We start from the raw sequence: 20,969 nt of genomic DNA, 5'->3' as shown, positions 1-20,969 counted from the left end.
ACCAGGAAGGAGGTAGAGGATCCTCAGGACCCACACCACCACGTTCAGGAACAATTATAACCCCTCGACCATCAGGCCTCTGAGCTCAAGTTCACTCACCCCAACGCTGAACTGTTCCCACACCATGGGCACTCAGTACCAAGGATTCTTCATCTCATGTTCTCAATATTTATTGTCAATGTATTTATTATTACCTTAGCTTTTTTTTGTTTCTTTGTATTTACTGTGAATGCCCACAAGAAAATTAATCTCGTACATGGTGACATATATGTACTTTGATACTAAATTTTCTTTAAGCCTTTCGAAGTTGGGAGAGGGCAGATGCAATCAGCAAATATGCCCAGCTCTATGCAAAGAAAATGGCATTATATTCATTACAAAACCCAATTAGAGCACCATTAAGCCAAAGCAGAATGGGCTGCTGTGTGAAATCACTCATATTCCTGCTGGAAAATGAAGAGAGGTGGGGCAGTGGTTGGTAGCAGAGGCAACAGGGAGGCACATTTGGAGTCACCAACACATACCATCAACGGGAAGGCATCGTCAGATTCACCAAAACAAACCACCAACAGGGAGGCACAGTCAGAGTCACCAATGCACACCGTAACAGGGAGGGACAGTTGGAGTCACCAACACTCACCGTCACTATAGTTGCACAATCAGAGTCCCCAAAATCAATGGTGACTGGGAGGCACAGTTGGAATCACCAGCACATATTGTCAATGGTGAGACATAGTCAAAAGTCCCCAATGCACACCGTCAATGAAGAGGCACAATCAGAGTCACTAACATTCACCATCAATGGGGAGGCACAGTCGGAGTCACCAACACACACCGCAACAGGGAGGCACAGTCAGAGTCACCAACATTCACCAACAATGGGGAGACACAGTCAGAGTCACCAACATTTACTGTCAATGGGAAGGTAAAGTTGACGTGGGGCGGGGGGGAACAAGTGCATCGTCATTCTCCCCTCAGGCCCTTCCCAACAGGGAAAGTGTAGGGCTCAGAGGGACTGCATCCATCAGATCTGTGAGCAGATGTTAATCCAAATTGCAGTAGTCTACAACTTATCTTCAAAGTATTATTAATTTTCTTTATTATTTGCACAATTTGTCTTCTTTTGTACACGGGTTGTTTGTCTGTGTTTACACATATTTTTCATAAATTCTGTTGTATTTCTTTATTCACCTGTAAATGCCTGCAAGCAAAAATGTATCTCACTGTTCTATTTGTGACATAAACGTACTTTAATAATGAAGTTACTTTGAACTGACTTAAGTAGACCCTGGAAAGGACAGTACAGAGGAGCTATACCTTGTCTGCCCTGGGAGTCTGGAACAGGACAGTCCAGGGGAAACAAGAGATCCTGCAGATGCTGGCACTCCAGAGCAACATACACAAAATGCTGGAGGAACTCAGCAGGTCGGGCATCATTAACTGAGGGAAATAAACAGGCAATAAAGGGCCTCGCACCAAAACACTGACTATTTATTCCTCTGCACAGATGCTGCCTGACTTGATGAGTTCCTCCAGCATTTTGTGTATGTTGCACAGTACAGGGGAGTTTTACTGTGTCCCTGTCCTGGGAGTGCAGGAGGGGGCAGATTTGCACAGTACTGGGGAGTTTTACTGTGTCCCTGTCCTGGGTGTGTAGGAGGGGGCAGATTTGCACAGTACAGGGGAGTTTTACTCTGTCCCTGTCCTGGGAGTGTAGGAGGGGCAGATTTTCACAGTACAGGGGAGTTTTACTGTGTCCCTGTCCTGGGAGTGTAGGAGGAAGCAGAGTTGATGAATAAATTCGGTGAGATTTGCTTATTTATTTAGAGATAACAGGCCCTTCCAGCCCAACAAGCCCGTGCCACTCAATTACACCCACGTGACCAATTATGTCTTTGTAATGTGGGAGGAAACCCACACAGTCACAGGGAGAACATACATATTCCCCACAGGCTGTGAGAGGAATTGAACCCAGGTCGCTGGCGGTGTAAAGTGTTGCACGAACTGCTACACTATCCTGCAGCCCCAACATCCTCATGTTGAACTCTCCTTCCTGTGACTCTGTGCACTAATGTGGATATTTGTTGCTTTCCTCCTGTCAGCCCTCTGCATCCACATGCTGCTGGAGTTTGAGAAGGAGAGTGCAATTGCGAGCGCCAGTATCCTGGGCGCAGGAGTACTGGGAGTTGGCATTATCATCATCCAGGTACTGGTGAAGGCCTGTCGAGGGGGCAGGAACAGGTATCCAGAGGCAGCTGCCACTTTGTTTGAGAACAGCTGCCCATCAGGCGGCAGGTACCCGGAGCCCGAGCGTCTGGACCACGTAGAGGAAGAGGGGTCATCACACGTGCCTGCCTTCCACAGGGAGACAGCCTACGAGCGTTACCGGGAGAAGAAGGCCTTCTATGTAGCCACGTCTGCCAGCAGGGATGGGTACGGGCGCTCGCAGGCACAGCCAGCTGCACGCGGTCTGCCGTCTGCTGAATCCTGGGATGGAGTCACCCACGAAATGAGGCGAGTGCTGTCCCGTAAGGGAACGGTGTGCAGGAGGGACTCAACGCTGGTCTGAGCCCTGCTTTGCTGCCACAGGTCAGGCTGCAGGAAACCTCAGCATCAATATGGCCGATTGGAGTATCAGACTGTGTGACCCCTCTCCATATTAATTACTGACTCTTCAGCCCTCCACCTCCACCACGGGCAATGACTTTGTCCACAAGCCCACAACCTGCCAACCATAACGCACAACCTCTCCGAGTAGAGCAGGGTGGATCAGGGAATTGGGCTGGATTAGGATCAGGCATGATCAGGTACAGGGGAAGGAAGACCAGGCCAATGACAGGAAAATTAAAGTTACAACATCTAACAGTGTTTTTTACCATTAAGAATGAGTTCAGAGATTAAAACTGTTCTTTTATTAGCTGTAGAATTTGTGTGCCTTTAACACAAATCTCATTAAAAATTATTTACAAGCTTGTCCTAAAATGGAGTGCAATCATTCGCTATTATGTCAATGATGAATTTTCTAGGGATGATGATTTGGGAATTACTTTACCCACTCCCCTGCCCGATCCCCAGAATGGCAAGACCATCCCACATTGCACCTGCGGCACCACCGACACCGACATCACAACGAGGACAAGCTCACCAGATGCAGAGGAACACCACCACCACCAGCAGGTAGCACCCTAACCTGGAGATAGTACCACCAGTTCTTCATCACGCCCGGGTCCAAGTCTCGGAACTCTCCACAACAGCACTGTATTCTTGACAACGTCCAGGGATGTGCAATAAATCATAAACACAGGAGATTCTGCAGGTACTGGAAATCCAGAGCACAGCAGGTCAGGCAGCATCCATCGAAATGAATAAACAGTTGATGTTTCAGGCTGCAATCCTCCTCCTTCCCCCTTCCTTTCCAGTCCGAAGACAGGTTTTGGCCTGAAACATCGATAGTTTATTCATTTCGATGGATGCTGCCTGACCTGTTGAGTCCAGTATCTTGTGTTGATGTGTAATAAACATTGGCCTTGCACAGATCCCGACAATGAATTACAAAACTGTGTCCTTTTCTTCATTTACCACCAGAAGATATAAAAAATCAACTTAATTTGTCACATGTACATCGACACACACAGTGAAATGGATCGTTCTGCACCAAAGCAAATCAGCAAGGCTTGTGCTGGGGCAGCCCACAAGTGTCAGCACACTTCCAGTGTCAACACAGCATGACCACAACTGACTCACACTAACTCGTACGTCTTTGGAATGAGGGAGGAAACCCATGTGGTCACGGAGAGAACATACAAACTCCTACAGACAGTGGCAAAAATCAGAATCAATTGATCATGGGCACTGTAAAGCGTCATGGTGTTCGCAATACTACCGTACCGATCACCCAAAGAAAACCCATGCGGTCATGGGGAGAACGTATAAACTCCTACAGACAGCAGCAAAAATCAGAATCGATTGATCACTGGCACTGTAAAGCGTTATGGTATTGGCGATACAACTCTGCTGCCGTCAATTTTTGCAGACAATTCAGGGGGCGCTTCGAGATCAGTGTTTGTGATTCCCCAAATGTCCCAGGGTCTTGAGCTACCAAACCACAGGGGAAGAGTTCAGATGACACTGTCCAGTGCACACCTATCAGTGTCTCTCATCTGCAGCCAATTCTTTGGTGCTAGCCCCCTTCTTGCCCCCAGTCCCCCCACCCCATTTTATCACTTCCGATCCTGGTCCATTGGTGCGTCCAATTCTTGAATTAAACTCACTCTGCCTTGTGACCAAGTTGATTCACCCACACAACAAGTGAGGGACAACAGAACAGGGGAGCAGCATGGTAGGGAAATGGTTAGTGTTACGTTAGAACAGCGCCAGCGATCTGGGTTTAAATCCCGTGCTGTCTGTAAAATTCTCCCTGTTTCTGCGTGGGGTTTCTTCCATGTGCTCCACTTTCCTCTCACATCGCAAAGGTGTAAGGGTAAGCAGATACATTGATCACATTGGGTGTAATTGGGCGGTGTGGGTTCAGTGATCACATGGGTGTAATTGGATGGTGTGGGTTCATTGATCACACTGGGTGTAATTGGGCGGTGTGGGTTCATTGATCACACTGGGTGTAATTGGGCGGTGTGATTTCATTGATCACACTGGGTGTAATTGGGCGGTGTGGGTTCATTGATCACACTGGGTGTAATTGGGCGGTGTGGGTTCAGTGATCACACTGGGTGTAATTGGGCGGTGTGGGTTCAGTGATCACATGGGTGTAATTGGATGGTGTGGGTACATTGATCACACTGGGTGTAATTGGACGGTGTGGGTTCATTGATCACACTGGGTGTAATTGGACGGTGTGGGTTCATTGATCACATTGGGTGTAATTGGACGGTGTGGGTTCAGTGATCACATTAGGTGTAATTGGACAGTGTGGGTTCAGTGATCACATGGGTGTAATTGGATGGTGTGGGTTCATTGATCACACTGGGTGTAATTGGACAGTGTGGGTTCAGTGATCACATTGGGTGTAATTGGACAGTGTGGGTTCACTGATCACACTGGGTGTAATTGGACAGTGTGGGTTCACTGATCACATTGGGTGTAATTGGACAGTGTGGGTTCAGTGATCACATGGGTGTAATTGGGCGGTGTGGGTTCATTGATCACATTGGGTGTAATTGGGCGGTGTGGGTTCACTGATCACACTGGGTGTAATTGGGCGGTGTGGGTTCACTGATCACACTGGGTGTAATTGGACAGTGTGGGTTCATTGATCACATTGGGTGTAATTGGACGGTGTGGGTTCAGTGATCACACTGGGTGTAATTGGACGGTGTGGGTTCATTGATCACATTGGGTGTAATTGGACGGTGTGGGTTCATTGATCACACTGGGTGTAATTGGACGGTGTGGGTTCATTGATCACATTGGGTGTAATTGGACGGTGTGGGTTCAGTGATCACACTGGGTGTAATTGGACGGTGTGGGTTCATTGATCACATTGGGTGTAATTGGACGGTGTGGGTTCATTGATCACACTGGGTGTAATTGGGCGGTGTGGGTTCATTGATCACACTGGGTGTAATTGGACAGTGTGGGTTCATTGATCACACTGGGTGTAATTGGATGGTGTGGGTTCATTGATCACACTGGGTGTAATTGGACGGTGTGGGTTCATTGATCACACTGGGTGTAATTGGATGGTGTGGGTTCATTGATCACATTAGGTGTAATTGGACAGTGTGGGTTCATTGATCACACTGGGTGTAATTGGACAGTGTGGGTTCAGTGATCACACTGGGTGTAATTGGACGGTGTGGGTTCATTGATCACATTGGTGTAATTGGACAGTGTGGGTTCATTGATCACACTGGGTGTAATTGGACAGTGTGGGTTCATTGATCACATTGGTGTAATTGGGCGGTGTGATTTCATTGATCACATTGGGTGTAATTGGATGGTGTGGGTTCATTGATCACACTGGGTGTAATTGGGCGGTGTGGGTTCATTGATCACACTGGGTGTAATTGGACAGTGTGGGTTCATTGATCACACTGGGTGTAATTGGATGGTGTGGGTTCATTGATCACACTGGGTGTAATTGGACGGTGTGGGTTCATTGATCACACTGGGTGTAATTGGATGGTGTGGGTTCATTGATCACATTAGGTGTAATTGGACAGTGTGGGTTCATTGATCACACTGGGTGTAATTGGACAGTGTGGGTTCAGTGATCACACTGGGTGTAATTGGACGGTGTGGGTTCATTGATCACATTGGTGTAATTGGACAGTGTGGGTTCATTGATCACACTGGGTGTAATTGGACAGTGTGGGTTCAGTGATCACACTGGGTGTAATTGGACGGTGTGGGTTCATTGATCACATTGGTGTAATTGGACAGTGTGGGTTCATTGATCACACTGGGTGTAATTGGACAGTGTGGGTTCAGTGATCACACTGGGTGTAATTGGACGGTGTGGGTTCATTGATCACATTGGGTGTAATTGGACAGTGTGGGTTCATTGATCACACTGGGTGTAATTGGACGGTGTGGGTTCAGTGATCACACTGGGTGTAATTGGACGGTGTGGGTTCATTGATCACATTGGGTGTAATTGGACAGTGTGGGTTCAGTGATCACACTGGGTGTAATTGGACAGTGTGGGTTCATTGATCACACTGGGTGTAATTGGACGGTGTGGGTTCATTGATCACACTGGGTGTAATTGGGCGGTGTGGGTTCATTGATCACACTGGGTGTAATTGGACAGTGTGGGTTCATTGATCACACTGGGTGTAATTGGGCGGTGTGGGTTCACTGATCACATTGGGTGTACTTGGGCGGAACGGGTTCATTGATCACACTGGGTGTAATTGGGCGGTGTGGGTTCATTGATCACACTGGGTGTAATTGGGTGGTGTGATTTCATTGATCACATTGGGTGTAATTGGACGGTGTGGGTTCATTGATCACACTGGGTGTAATTGGGCGGTGTGATTTCATTGATCACATTGGGTGTAATTGGACGGTGTGGGTTCATTGATCACACTGGGTGTAATTGGACGGTGTGGGTTCAGTGATCACACTGGGTGTAATTGGACAGTGTGGGTTCAGTGATCACACTGGGTGTAATTGGACAGTGTGGGTTCATTGATCACATTGGTGTAATTGGGCGGTGTGATTTCATTGATCACATTGGGTGTAATTGGACGGTGTGGGTTCATTGATCACACTGGGTGTAATTGGGCGGTGTGGGTTCATTGATCACACTGGGTGTAATTGGACAGTGTGGGTTCACTGATCACATTGGGTGTACTTGGGCGGAACGGGTTCATTGATCACACTGGGTGTAATTGGGCGGTGTGGGTTCATTGATCACATTGGGTGTAATTGGACGGTGTGGGTTCATTGATCACACTGGGTGTAATTGGACAGTGTGGGTTCACTGATCACATTGGGTGTACTTGGGCGGAACGGGTTCATTGATCACACTGGGTGTAATTGGGCGGTGTGGGTTCATTGATCACACTGGGTGTAATTGGGCGGTGTGATTTCATTGATCACATTGGGTGTAATTGGACGGTGTGGGTTCATTGATCACACTGGGTGTAATTGGATGGTGTGGGTTCATTGGGCCAGAAGGGCCTGAGACCATGCTATATCTCAGTCTGTCAGAGGGGCAATAGTGGGTAAAAATGCAACACTTGGCATTTGTACAGATTTTCCAATCTCAAGGTAAACTTCATTTGGTCCTTTCATTTGGCTAAGGAGGAGGGACAGGAGCTGGGAGACACACACTCAATGTTTTAAAAACAGCTTTTTCCCCTCCACCATCAAATTTCTGAATGAACAATGAACCCATGGATACTACCCAATAATATTGCCCCTCTGACTGAAGGCCTGTGACTGGAGGAGTGCTGGGTCCGCTGTTCTTTGTCATCTATGTCAACGGCCTGGATGGTAATGTAGTTAACTGGATCAGAAAATTGGCGGATGACACCAAGATTGGGAGTGTAGAGGACTATGAGGAAGACTATCATGGCTTGCAATGGGATCTAGACCAGCTGGAAAAATGGGCTGAAAAATAGCAGATGGAAATTAATGCAGACAAGTGCGATGTGTTGCACTTCGATCAGACCAGCCAAGGTAGATCTTACACTGTGAATGGCAGGGCACTGAGGAATGTGGTAGAACAAAAGCTTCTGGGACAACAGGTCCATAATTCATTGAAAGTGGCATCACAGATAGAAAGGGTTGTTAAGAAAGCTTTTGGCACATTGGCCTTCATGAATCAAAGTATTGAGTACAAGAGATGGGATGTTATGTTGAAGTTGTATTAGACATTGGTGTGGCCTAATTTGGAGTATCGTGTGCAGTTTTGGTCACCTACCTGCAGGAAAGATGTAAATAAGGTTAAAAGTGTACTGAGAAAATTTACAAGGAGGTTGCCAGGTCTGGAGGACATGACTTATAAGGAAAGATTGAATAGGTTAGGAGTCTATTCCTTGGAATGTAGAAGATTTAGAGGAGATTTGATAGAGGTATACTAAATTATGAGGGGTATAGATAGGGTGAATGCAAGCAGGCTTTTTCCACTGAGGTTGGGTGGGACTACAACCAGAGGTCATGGGTTAAGGTTGAAAGGTTAAAAGTTTAAGGGGGAACATAAGGGGAAACTTTTTCCACACAGAGGGTTGTGAGAGTGTGGAACGAACTGCCAGAGCAAGTGGTGCATGCAAGCTCAATTTCAACGTTTAAGAGAAGTTTGGGTAGGTATGTGGATGGTAGGAATATGGAGAACTATGGTCCCGATGCACCTCGATGGGAGTAGGCAGTTTAAATGGTTTGGCACTGAATAGATGGGCCAAAGGGCCAGTTTCTCTGTTGTACTTTTCTATGGCTTTGAGACTACCTCACTTTTTTTGCACTTTTTATGCACTAATTTAATTATTTTATATATACTTATTGTAATTTATAGTTTTATATTATTTTAGAAACATAGAAAACCTACAACACAATACAGGCCCTTTGGCCCACAAAGTTGTGCCGAACATGTCCCTACCTTAGAAATTACTAGACTTCCCTATAGCCCTCTACTTTTCTAAGCTCCATGTACCTATCCAAAAGTCTCTTAAAAGACCCTATCGTATCCGCCTCCACCACCACTGCCGGCAGCCCATTCCACTCATTCACCACTCTCTAGTAAAAAACTTACCCCTGACATCTCATCTGTACCTACTCCCCAGCACCTTAAACCTGTGTCCTCTTGTGGCAACCATTTCAGCCCTGGGAAAAAGCCTCTGACTATCCACACGATCAATGCCTCTCATCATCTTATACACCTCTATCAGGTCACCTCTCATCCTCCGTCGCTCCAAGGAGAAAAGGCCGAGTTCACTCAACCTGTTTTCATAAGGCATGCTCCCCAATCCAGACAACATCCTTGTAAATCTCCTCTGCACACTTTCTATGGCTTCCACATCCTTCCTGTAGTGAGGCGACTAGAAATGAGCACAGTACTCCAGTGGGGTCCGACCAGGGTCCTATATAGCTGTAACATTACCTCTCCTAAATTCAATTCCACGATTGATGAAGGCCAATACACCGTATGCCTTCTTAACCACAGAGTCAACCCGTGCAGCTGCTTTGAGCATCGTATGGACTCGGACCCCAAGATCCCTCTGATCCTCCACACTGCTAAGAGTCTTACCATTAATACTATATTCTGCCATCACATACGACCTACCAAAATGAACCACTTCACACTTATCTGGGTTGAACTCCATCTGCCACTTCTCAGCCCAGTTTTGCATCTGTCAATGTCCTGCTGTAACCTCTGACAGCTCTCCACACTATCCACAACACCTCCAACCTTTGTGTCATCAGCAAACCTACTCACCCATCCCTCCACTTCCTCATCCAGGTCACTTATAAAAATCACGAAGACTAAGGGTCCCAGAACAGATCCCTGAGGCACACCACTGGTCACCGACCTCCATGCAGAATAAGACATTGTACTGCTGCTGCATACTCAAATTTCATGATCTATGCCAGTGATATTAAACCTGATTCTGATTTTAAAAGTGTTTATAATCAAATAGCCAATCATTTAGAGGCTCCTCTAAGTCCACAGAAGTCATATTCTCAAAGTTCATACTTTGCTATACAATATAGCTGTAGAGCATTGCAATGAACTAGCCCCGCAGTAGTTTAAACGATGTTAAAGGTTGCTCAGGTTAGGCAGTGAGGGGGAGAGGAAGCGTTCATCAAGATTCAAAAATGGGCAAAGCCTTCCCCAACATTGAGCACGTCTCTACGAAGCACTGTCGCAAGAAAGCTCTCCCCAACATTGAGCACGTCTCTACGAAGCACTGTCGCAAGAAAGCTCTCCCCAACATTGAGCACGTCTCTACGAAGCACTGTCGCAAGAAAGCTCTCCCCAACATTGAGCACGTCTATACAGAGTGCTGTCACCGGAAATCAGCATCTATCATCAAAGACCCAACCACCCAGATCATGCTCTCTTCTCACTTCTGACACCAGGAAAGAGGTATAGGCGCCTGAGGATCCTCACCACTAGGTTCATGATCAGTTATTACCCCTCAGTCATCAGGCTTCTGAACCAGAGGGGATAACTTCACTCACCCCAACACTCAATTGTTCCCACAACCTATGGACTCACTTTCAATGGCTCTTCATCTCGTGTTCTTGATATTTATTGCTTATTTATTATTATTTTTCTTTCTTTTTGGATTTCCACGGTTTGTTGTCTTTGCACAGTGGTAGTCCATCTTGTTGCTGGGTGGGGCCTTTCATTGATTCTATTGTGTTTCTTTGTATTTACTGTCAATGCCTACAAGAAAATGAATCTCAGAGTTGTACACGGTGACATATATGTATTTTGATAATAATTTACTTTGAACTTTATACATCATAAAATATACCTGTGCAGCATTCCAGTGAACTAAACCCACAATAATTTAAACTTTGTAAGAGGTTGTTGAGGATAGGTGGTGAGGGGGGAGGAAGTATTCATCAAGTTTCAACAAAGATCATGGCTGCCCTCATGCTGCCGACATCAGCAATACTAACCTGGAAAGGGAGGGGTGCACGCTTGGCTCTGCACTCAGGAAGAAGAGAAGGGAGTTTCAGGAACTGCCTGTGTAACAATGGAACTGTAACAGACACGCACATCACTAAAGCTGCATGCAGCGATGGGTGAAGAAAAACAGAAAGTGGAAAAATGCAACACAAGTCATTGAGTACTGAGGGCTCATTACAATAGTGGTATCTGACAGTGGAGAAGGAATTTGTCCCTGCGAAACTGCTCAAACTAGTCCATAAGAAAGACCGTAAGACATCACAGCAGAATTAGGACATTTGGCCCATCAAGTCTGTTCCACCATTCCATCAGGGCTGATTTATTATCCTCTCAAACCAATTCCCTGTAACCTTTGACATCCTGACTTACCAAGAACCTATCAACCTCCACAGCTGTCTGTGGCAATTCCTCAGATTCACCACTCGTTGGCTGAAGAAATTCCTCCCCGTCTCCATTCTAAATGGACATCCCTCTATTCTAAGGCTGTGCCCTTTTGTCCTAGACTTTTCCACTAAAGGAAACATTGTCTCCACACCTAGGTCTTTCAGACACTGGGACAAAGGCAATGAACTTGCAATAAGGTACAGGTGGCACGGTGGTGTAGCGGTTAGCAGAACGCTTTACACCACGGGCAGTAAGATCAGGGTTCGATTCCTGCCGCTGTCTGTAACGAGATTGTAAGTTCTCCTCGGACAGTGTGGGTTTCCTCTGGGAGCGCCCGTTTCCTCCCACATTCCAGAGATAGGTTAGGGTTAGTCTGTTGTGAACATACTATGCTGGCGCCAGAAGTGTCACTTGCAGGCTATTCCCAGCACAATCTCTGCTGGTTTCACTGCTTGTTTCAATGTACACGTGATAAAGCCAATCTCAATAAGACCACATAGCAGTGAGAAACTGATATCCTTCAGAATGTACCACTCAAAATCCAGGGTACAAGTATCCAAGACATGACATGTGATGTGTTGAACAGCTAAATGTGGGCACAGGTTTAGGGTTAATGGTAAAGGATTTAGAGATGTGAGGGAGAATTATTGACATGGTAGTCACAACCTCAAATGCACTACATGAGGCAATAATGGAGGCATGTACTCTCAGAAAACTCCACCATGATCAGTCCCAAGCCCGGCTGTGAGAGGAGGAGGGTTGGACATGGGACTAGCAAGCCCATCCTGTATAAACTCAGAGCTACAGAAACACCAACAGAAGCTCCATAGACCTCATCCCTGGGAAAGGAAGGATACACCGAGAAGATGGGCTACACCTGGAGACAACGTGAAACAGTGGCCCAGCTCAGAGGACTCCAGCCAGCTGCTGTTGGCGGCCTATGCCCCATTAGGGGTGTTGGGCTTACGAAAGTCAACATCATCATCAGTGATCACTCATAGTCGAGTATGATTCTTCTCCTGGTGGTTGATCTGGTCTCGTGATGACCGAAGAGGCCAATCTATGATCTACAAGTCCTATTGCAGTGTTGGCAGGCGTGGGTCACTGAGGTGGTGCATACAGCTGTTTGGATCTTTCCCAGTCTCTCCTTGTGTTGAAGCTGCTTAGACTCAGCAGCACAGTGGAGGTATTCTTTGAGCTGTGCAGTCCCCTCAAAGACAGTCCTTCACCAGCTTTCCCTATCCGGTGCTAATTTCTCCCATCCATTCAGGTTGATGTGGCACTTCCTCAGGTAGGTCTTGATATTGTCCCTGAACCACTTTTTCTGCCCTCCAGGAGTGCACTTTGCATCCCTGAGTTGGCCAAACAGAAGTTGTTTATGGAGGTGGAAGTCAGGCTTATAGATGATGTGGCCGACCCATCGCAATTGGTGTTGAGTCACCATTGTGGCCATGGAGTTAATGTCATCTTCCTCCAGGATGCTGGAGCTAGTGCGCCTGTTCTTCCAGCTAACACTCAGAATCTTTCGCAGGTATCTTTGATGGTAAGTTTCTAGGAATTTTCTGTGCCTGCTGTTTGTTGTCCATGACTCTGCTCCATATAGCAAGAGGGGAGGGCCATAGCTTTATAGACCAGAAGCTTAGTGTTGGGTCTTGATATTCCAATCTTCAAAAGCTCTCTCAGCCTGGAAAAAGCTCCACTCACAGAGCCTATTCTGCAACTTATTTCAAGGTCAATGTTGGCTCTTGAAGAAAGAAGGCTACCAGGATATGGGAAATGATCAGTGTTCTCCAGAAGAATGTTGTCAACTTGGATAGTTGGAGGTTTAGGAGCTTGATCTGGAGCAGGTTGGTGCAGGACTTGAGTTTTCTTGATGTTTAGATCAAGTCCCAGGAGCTAGTATGCTGTGCAAAAGCATTCATGATGCACTGAAGATCCTCCTCAGAGTGAGATGCGATGGCATTGCTGTCTGCATATTGGAGCTCCAGGATGCAAGTAGTTGGCACCTTGCTCTTTGCCTTGAACCTGTTAAGGTTAAAGAGCAGCTCCCACCAACCACCACCCTGCCTCCCATCTGTCCCATAGAAAATCTGGACTCCTTGTGGGAGGTCTTGGCCTGTAAGGTGAAGAATGGTTGCAATGAAAATGGCAAAGAGTTGGGGCAACGATGCACCCCTGTCTCAACCTTAAGAGGTGCTGTTTCAGAGCTGCTGTTGCTGATGACTGTTGCACTCATTTCATTGTTTAAGAGCTACAGGATCTTGAGGTATTTCTCTGGGCACCTGATTTTGGACAGTACCTGCCAAAGGCCGATTTACGGAGTCAAATGCTTTTGTAATGTCTGTGAAGGCCATATAAAGAGAGAGATTTTGTTCCTGCAATTGACGTGCTGTAAAAATCATGTCAGATGTTCATCTGGCTGGACGGAAGCCATATTGAGACTCAGGCAGGAGATTTTCCGCCAGAGGTGAAAGCCGGTCGTATAAAATTCAGGTGAGTACCTTTCTTGTTGTAGAGAGGAGGGAGATGCCTCTATAATTTCTGCAAAGCTTAAGTAAGTAAGCACTCTCAGAGAAGCAGTACTCTGGTTTAATCCTTGATTCACTGAGACATAGGAAACTGTAGACCAAGTGCTGGTGAATGGGCTACATCTAGTTGAGAACTTAATGGTCAACATGGATGCGATGGGATGAATGGCCTGTTTCTGTGCCACTTGACCCACAATCACTTTGCCCCACTACCATCAGGAAAGAGGTACAAATGCATCAGAACTAGGACTACCAGATGGGTAACAACTTCTTCCCTCAGGCTGTGAGACTAATGAATACCATCACTAGCAGAGCAAACTGTTCACTTCTGCTGCACAATGCATTCATTTTTGAATTGTATTTTATTAACTTATTTAAGGTGATATTTTGTTTAATGCGATGTGTGTGACATATATTTTGTGTGTGCACCATGGTCTGGAGGAATGTTGTTTTGTTCGGTTGTATATATGAACAATCAGAAAGACAGTAAACTTGAACTTCAATGTGAATGCCTCTTCAAGAAGCTGGTGTGTGCCGTGCACAGGGAGATAGTATAATCGAACCTGGTGTGTGAGAGAGAGAGACACTGAGATGGTGAAATGGGGATGTCTCTCTCTTTCTTTCTCACTCACACACACACCGGTAGAAAGGATGCCAAATCATGTCATAATGAACACTCAGTACTCACAGAACTAGAACACAGCTACAAATACTAAAATCCAAATATCAAATTAAATTCTCCCCCGGGGGATTCATTGAAACAGCACTTCACCTTTCATCATCTTTGAACCCTACATCCATCTCCTTAAAAATCAAATGGGACGACTGGTGAGACTTGAAAAGAGTATAAGAGGCATAGACAGAGCCCATTTCCCAGAGAACCAATGGCCAATATCACAGGACATTTAATCTGAAACTTTGACAAACTTCTATGGACGTGTGGTGGAGAGTGTATTGAGCAGATGCATCACGGCCTGGTATGGAAACACCATGCCCTTGAACGGAAAATCCTACAAAAGGTAGTGGATATAGTCTATTAAGCACACCTATATGGAGTTCCACACCACCAGGTTCAGGGACAGTTACTACCCTTCAATCGTCAAGCTCTTGAACCAGGGGGGATAACTTCACTTGTCCCATATCTGAACTGTTTCCACAACCTATGGACTCACTTCTAAGTGCTCTTCGTCTCATGTTCTCAGTATTTATTTATTTCTTATTATTTTGCTTTTTTTTGTTATTCCTTTGTGAATGCCTGCAAGAAAATGAAGCTCAGAGTTGTACATGGTGACATACATGTACTTTGATAATAAATTTACTTTGAACTTTAAACTACTAAGGTGCGTGAAGGAGAGTTGAGGGGAGAGGTCAGAGGTCGATAGTTTTTTTTATATACACGAAGTGGTGGTTGAATGGAATACACAGCAGCAAGGGTGTTATAGGCTGCTACATCCTGGACATTCATGCCTTAGGCACACAGATGAAAGGAAAAGGTAAAGCTAAGGGTTAGATTCTTTAAGGAGTAGATTTATATAAGTTTGGCTCAACATTGTGGGCTGTTCTCTGTTGAAATGTGCACCCTTCCTGGCAAGAACATTCACTTTCTGTTCTTACTGGGTTGATATCAAAAGCAAGGCGTGACTGATGTAAATTGATACATTTCCTTTTCCATTTGCAACAGCAAAGCAAATCCTCATAGATTGAGAGGAATCCCCAACATCCTGACATTAAACACAGAGGAGCATTCTCTCTGTGCCAGAGCACATGGAGTCCAAAGTCAAAGTGTGGGAGAGGTGTACTGCATCCCAAACTACCCATCCCGTCAAGGATCACGGATCCCACAAATGATCCTTCAGCCCCTTTGAAGCCCTCCAGCACACTAAAGAGCTGTCCATGACACTAACATACTCTGTTCAGTCTCCTGTCCCCACCCTTAGGGAGAGGCCAATAAGTGGCAGTGTGAATTGACTTTGAGATTAAGCATTATTTTCACAGGTGAGTTACTGCAAGGCGGGTCTGAAGTCTAACCTCACCTCAATGAGACAGGCGTGACGTGCTGTTTTCAATGACTTCCCCGACAATCACCCAAGCACAATGATTCAAATCAAACCACAGAAGTGGGAAGAGTGGGCACACCAAGCAGAGCCCACAACCCTCAGTACCTGCGGCTCTGTAAAGAGCTCATCTGGTCCTTGATGCTGATGGCTTGTCGCAGCAGCCCCTCGATGTTGGTGAAATAGGCCGCACTGTTTGACATACTCTTCACTGCACTGCAGGAGGAGGAGAGGAACAGCACACTGAACATCAGGACAGCTGTCCAAAGCACGACTGCAAGGTGAACATCTGCAGTACATGCAAAAGGCTGGAGGAACTCACCAGGTCAGGCAGCATCTAGGAGTCCTGATAAAGGGTCTCAACCCAAAACATCAACTGTTTATAAACACGAGAAATTTTGCAAATACTGGAAATCCAAAGCATCACATACAAAATGCTGGAGGAACTCAGCAGGCCAGGCAGCACCTATGGAAATGAATAAAGGATCGACGTTTCGGGCCGAGACACTTCACCAGGACTGAAAAGGTAGAGGGAAGTTAACAGAATAAAAAGGTAGCTGAGGGGAAGGAGAATAGCTGGAAGGTGATAGGTGAAACCAGATGGGTAGGAAAGGAAAAGCGGTGGAAGAGGAAGAAATCCGATAGGACAGGAGAGTGGACCAAAGGAGGAAGGGACTGTTTATTCCCCCCTATAGATGCTGCCTGACCTGATGAGTTCCTCCAGCATCTGTGCAAGCTCCTCGATATTTGCACAATCTCTTGTTTATGCAACATTGATTGAACAGCACAGTACAGGCCCTTCAGCCCACAATGCTGTGCCAACCTTTTAAACTATTCCTTCTCTCCTCCATCGCCCTGCATGTTTCTATCATCCATGTGCCTACCTAAAAGTTTCTTAAATGCCCCTAATGTGCCTGACACTACCACCAACCCTGGCAAGGTGTTCCACGTACCCACCACTCTCTGTGTAAAAACCTACTGCATTCCGCTCCTGTGGCGCACACAGATCATGCTGCAGAGGGGTGTCTGGCATACAGCACTTTGCTTTAACGTCCCTCTCCCTCACATACAGCACTGTGCTTTAACTTCCTTCTCGCTCACATACACACTGTGTTTTAACATCCCTCTCCCTCATACAGCACTTTGCTTTAACGTCCCTCTCCCTCACATACACACTGTGTTTTAACGTCCCTCTCCCTCACATACACACTGTGTTTTAACGTCCCTCTCCCTCACATACACACTGTGTTTTAACGTCCCTCTCCCTCACATACACACTGTTTTAACGTCCCTCTCCCTCACATACACACTGTGTTTTAACGTCCCTCTCCCTCAGATACAGCACTGTTTTAACGTCCCTCTCCCTCACATACACACTGTGTTTTAACGTCCCTCTCCCTCACATACACACTGTGTTTTAACGTCCCTCTCCCTCACATACACACTGTGTTTTAACGTCCCTCTCCTTCACATACACACTGTGTTTTAATGTCCCTCTCCCTCACATACACACTGTGTTTTAACGTCCCTCTCCCTCACATACACACAGTGTTTTAACGTCCTTCTCCCTCACATACACACTGTGCTTTAACGCTCCTCTCCCCACAGAGCCTCACCTGCAGGCGTACTCAACGGTGTATATCGCTCCCTGACACTGTTCTTCTACGCCCTGCATGTCTGTCTGCAGAGGAAACAAGAATCCAATGTCAGACTCTACTGACGAACCAGACGGGGTATCACATTAGGCGAATGAAACCCTTTCAGTCGAGGCGGCTCAGTGATGGACGGAGGCTCCACATGGGCTGTGACACATGGGCACTTGTCAGTGCATGTGGGGTTAAGTGCTGCAGTGCATATGGAATTGTCTGAGAGCCTGTGTGGAAGGTGAATAAGGCACGTCGTGAGAACAATGAGTAGGAAGTAAAGTCCATACATCGCTCAAAATTGCTGCTCAGATTGTTAGGATGTTTAAGACGACAAATGGTGTGTTGGCCTTCATTAGTCAGGGGATTGTGTTCGAGAGCCGCAAGATAATGTTTGAACTCGATAAACCCTAGTCAGACCACATATGGGGGAGTACTGTGTTCAGTCCTGGTCACCTTAATATGGGAAGGATGTGGAAGTTTTATAGAGGGTCAGAGGAGATTTACTAGGATGCTGCCTGGATTAGAGAGCATGTCTTATGGAGATAAGCAAGTTAGGGCTTTTCCCTTTGGAGCGAAGGAGGAGGCCAGGCAATTTGACAGAGGTGCACAAGATGACAAATGGATAGCCAGACACTTTTTCCCAGGTCAGAAATGACTAATGCGAGGGGATAAAACTTTAAGATGATTGGAGGAAAGTATAAGGGGCATGTCAGAGGTAGGTTTTTTTTTACACAGAGAAGGTGGGTGTATGGAATGCCTTGCCCGGGGTGGCGGTGGGGGGGGAGGCGCGGGGAGAAACTCTCAGGTAAGTGCATGGATAGGGAAATGGAAGGCTATGTGGAGATTGACGTTTATTGATGTGTGTGTAGATTGATCCTAGAGCAAGTTTTTTAGCACATCACAGGCCAAAGGGTCTGAACTGTTCTGTGATGTTGTACGTTCTACAATCCATCTTCGATGAAGTGAAGAACAGAGGAAGAGAAGTTAATGGCCAGGGAGTGTTACGCAGGCCTGGTCATTCATGACAGGATTGAGGAATGACAAGGTGACCCCGAAAGCCAATATTTCCCGGCCACCCTCACTTTTCTCACCTTGTGCTGTACCAGTTCAGGAAGAGACCGGCGGACGTGCTCCTGGAGACGGTAGAGGGCAACTGATGGCTCGTTAGCCAGAAAGTACATGCTCTCAGTGAATTTATCTGTAACTGGAGGAGAAGCAGGGAGTGAGAGATACAAAACAGTACTCTGTCTCGTAGCAGCAGAGGAGAGGCTGGCTAATGAAGATGCAACAGTTTTGGTCAGAGTCTCAGCAACGTCACTGATCACATCTGCTCCCGGAGATCAGTCACTGTTTTGAGATCCAAGGGATTGACCACCCATGCCCTGCATACACACCTGCTCACTCTCCCACAACTCTGGATCTTCTGTCGCCAGCTTGCTGAATTTCTACAGATATACCATGGAGAGCATTCTAACTGGTTGCATCACCGTCTGATATCAGAAAAGGCTGCAGGAAATTGTAAACTCAGCCAGCTCCATCATGGGCACTGGCCTCCCCAGCATCGAGCACATCTTCGAAAGGCAGTGTCCATCATCATAGACCCCCATCACCGGGACATGCCCTCTTCTCATTGCTACCATCAAGGAGGAGGTACAGGAGCCTGAAGACACACACTCTTCATTTTAGGAACAGCTTCTTCCCCTCCACCATCAAATTTCAGAATGGACAATGAACCCTTGGACACTACCTCAGCACTTTTTGTTTCTTTTTGCACGACTTATTTAATTTAACATTTTATGTACAGTGGATTCAGTTTAATTGGGCCATCAGTTAATTGAGGTAGCCACTTATTTGGAACAACTCTTAAAAAACAAAAATCAAGAAAATCGCTGGGATTCCCTTTGTTTACCTGGAACACTTAAGTTGGTTAATTGCAGAAGGCGACTGTTGCCAAACAGTTTCTAGTTAGTGTCAGTCATGTGGCCCTAAGACATTACACTGTGCTTAGAGAAAACAGTTTTTAAATAGGGTCAACTGCATGTGTTTGTGTTCAAAAAGCAGTGATTTTTGTCACTGATGGTTGATGAGAAATAAGCAATAAAACAATTCGGATCTGCTCTGCTCACTGCAGTTTGAAGCATTCAGGCTCGGAGATGCTAGAAACGGTCGGGAGTGAAGATGAAACCATTTCATTACTTCAGTGGTTAGGACCTACAAAGAAATTCAAGATATCAACAATCATCTTGAATGTCAAATGAAAATGAAGATTTGGGGGATGCAATTGTCAATAGCATTGTACGAAGGCAGTCCATTATCTACACTAGAAGGCTGCACTGATTTTGTTTATTGTTTACACTGGATGAATTCCTCCATCTCTTACTATTAGGAACTAGTATACAGTTTCATAGTATTCTAGTGCATTGCCAGTTTTCTAATTTGTTTTGTATTTCATGTAAATACATAATTTGTTACTCAGTTTTTAAACGCAAACAACAGGAATTCTGCAGATGCTGGAAATTCAAGCAATACACATCAAAGTTGCTGGTGAACGCAGCAGGCCAGGCAGCATCTCTAGGAAGAGGTACAGTCGATGTTTCAGGCCGAGACCCTTCGTCAGGACTAACAGAAGGAAGAGAGAACCCTTCAGTTAGTCCTGACGAAGGGTCTCGGCCTGAAACGTCGACTGTACCTCTTCCTACAGATGCTGCCTGGCCTGCTGCGTTCACCAGCAACTTTGATGTGTGTTGCTTGTTACTCAGTTTGTCTTTTTTATACCTTTTTAACTATTTAATGAAACTTCGGTTAAATGTGGCAGCCACTTAATTGAGCCAAAATGTATTGGTCCTGATGTGTCCCAATTAACGGGAATCCATTACACTTCTTCCTGTAATGTACCATTTAATTATCATGTATTGCACTGCTGCCGCATAACAAATTTCACAACATATGGAAATGATATTAAACCTGACTCTGATTCAGAATACTTCCCTCTCCTCTCCCCTCCGTCCTCCCTCACTCCCTCTCCTCTCCCTCTTCCCTCCCCTCCGCCCTCCCCTTTGTCCGTGTCAGACCCACTCCCACCCACCCTCTCATCCCTGCACCCAGCCCCGGGCCCGCTGCCGGGACAGCCCCCAGTCTCGCCCGCCTTACCCCGCCGAACCCGCAGCTGTAGCTCCGACTCCTCCATGGCCGAGCCCGAGGCCGAGCGCCGCCCCGGAAGTGTCCCGCGGCCCTGGTGACGCCTGGCCGTCTCCCC

General features: G+C 46.3%; 2 protein-coding genes across 5 annotated transcripts in view; one reads left to right on the top strand and one right to left on the bottom strand.

Annotated features, from left to right (window-relative positions):
- tmem221 (transmembrane protein 221) overlaps positions 1-2,890 on the top strand; it is a 12,867-nt gene extending 9,977 nt beyond the window's left edge. Inside the window, exon 3 of the mRNA XM_072243951.1 lies at positions 2,103-2,890. Within this exon, the coding sequence (XP_072100052.1) occupies positions 2,103-2,569 (467 nt within the window). The 3' untranslated portion in view covers positions 2,570-2,890. The remainder of the gene's footprint in view (positions 1-2,102) is intronic.
- The window catches only part of borcs8 (BLOC-1 related complex subunit 8), a 22,000-nt gene extending 1,031 nt beyond the window's left edge, over positions 1-20,969 (bottom strand). The window contains exons 1-6 of one of the 4 annotated variants that reach the window (XM_072243954.1): positions 20,864-20,969; positions 18,805-18,917; positions 17,684-17,748; positions 16,176-16,283; positions 11,092-11,174; positions 10,765-10,852 (exon numbers count right to left, since the gene is read on the bottom strand). In XM_072243954.1, coding sequence (XP_072100055.1) covers positions 11,126-11,174; positions 16,176-16,283; positions 17,684-17,748; positions 18,805-18,917; positions 20,864-20,900 — 372 coding nt within the window. In that variant the 5' untranslated portion in view covers positions 20,901-20,969 and the 3' untranslated portion in view covers positions 10,765-10,852; positions 11,092-11,125. Of the gene's footprint in view, positions 1-10,758; positions 10,853-11,091; positions 11,175-16,175; positions 16,284-17,683; positions 17,749-18,804; positions 18,918-20,863 lie in introns of those variants that run through there. The other 3 variants (XM_072243952.1, XM_072243956.1, XM_072243955.1) reach the window with 3 other exon arrangements.

This window comes from Mobula birostris, chromosome 26 (assembly GCF_030028105.1).
Source record: "Mobula birostris isolate sMobBir1 chromosome 26, sMobBir1.hap1, whole genome shotgun sequence".
Taxonomy (NCBI): Eukaryota; Metazoa; Chordata; class Chondrichthyes; order Myliobatiformes; family Myliobatidae; genus Mobula; species Mobula birostris.
This window is presented reverse-complemented; position numbering and strand designations above follow the sequence as displayed.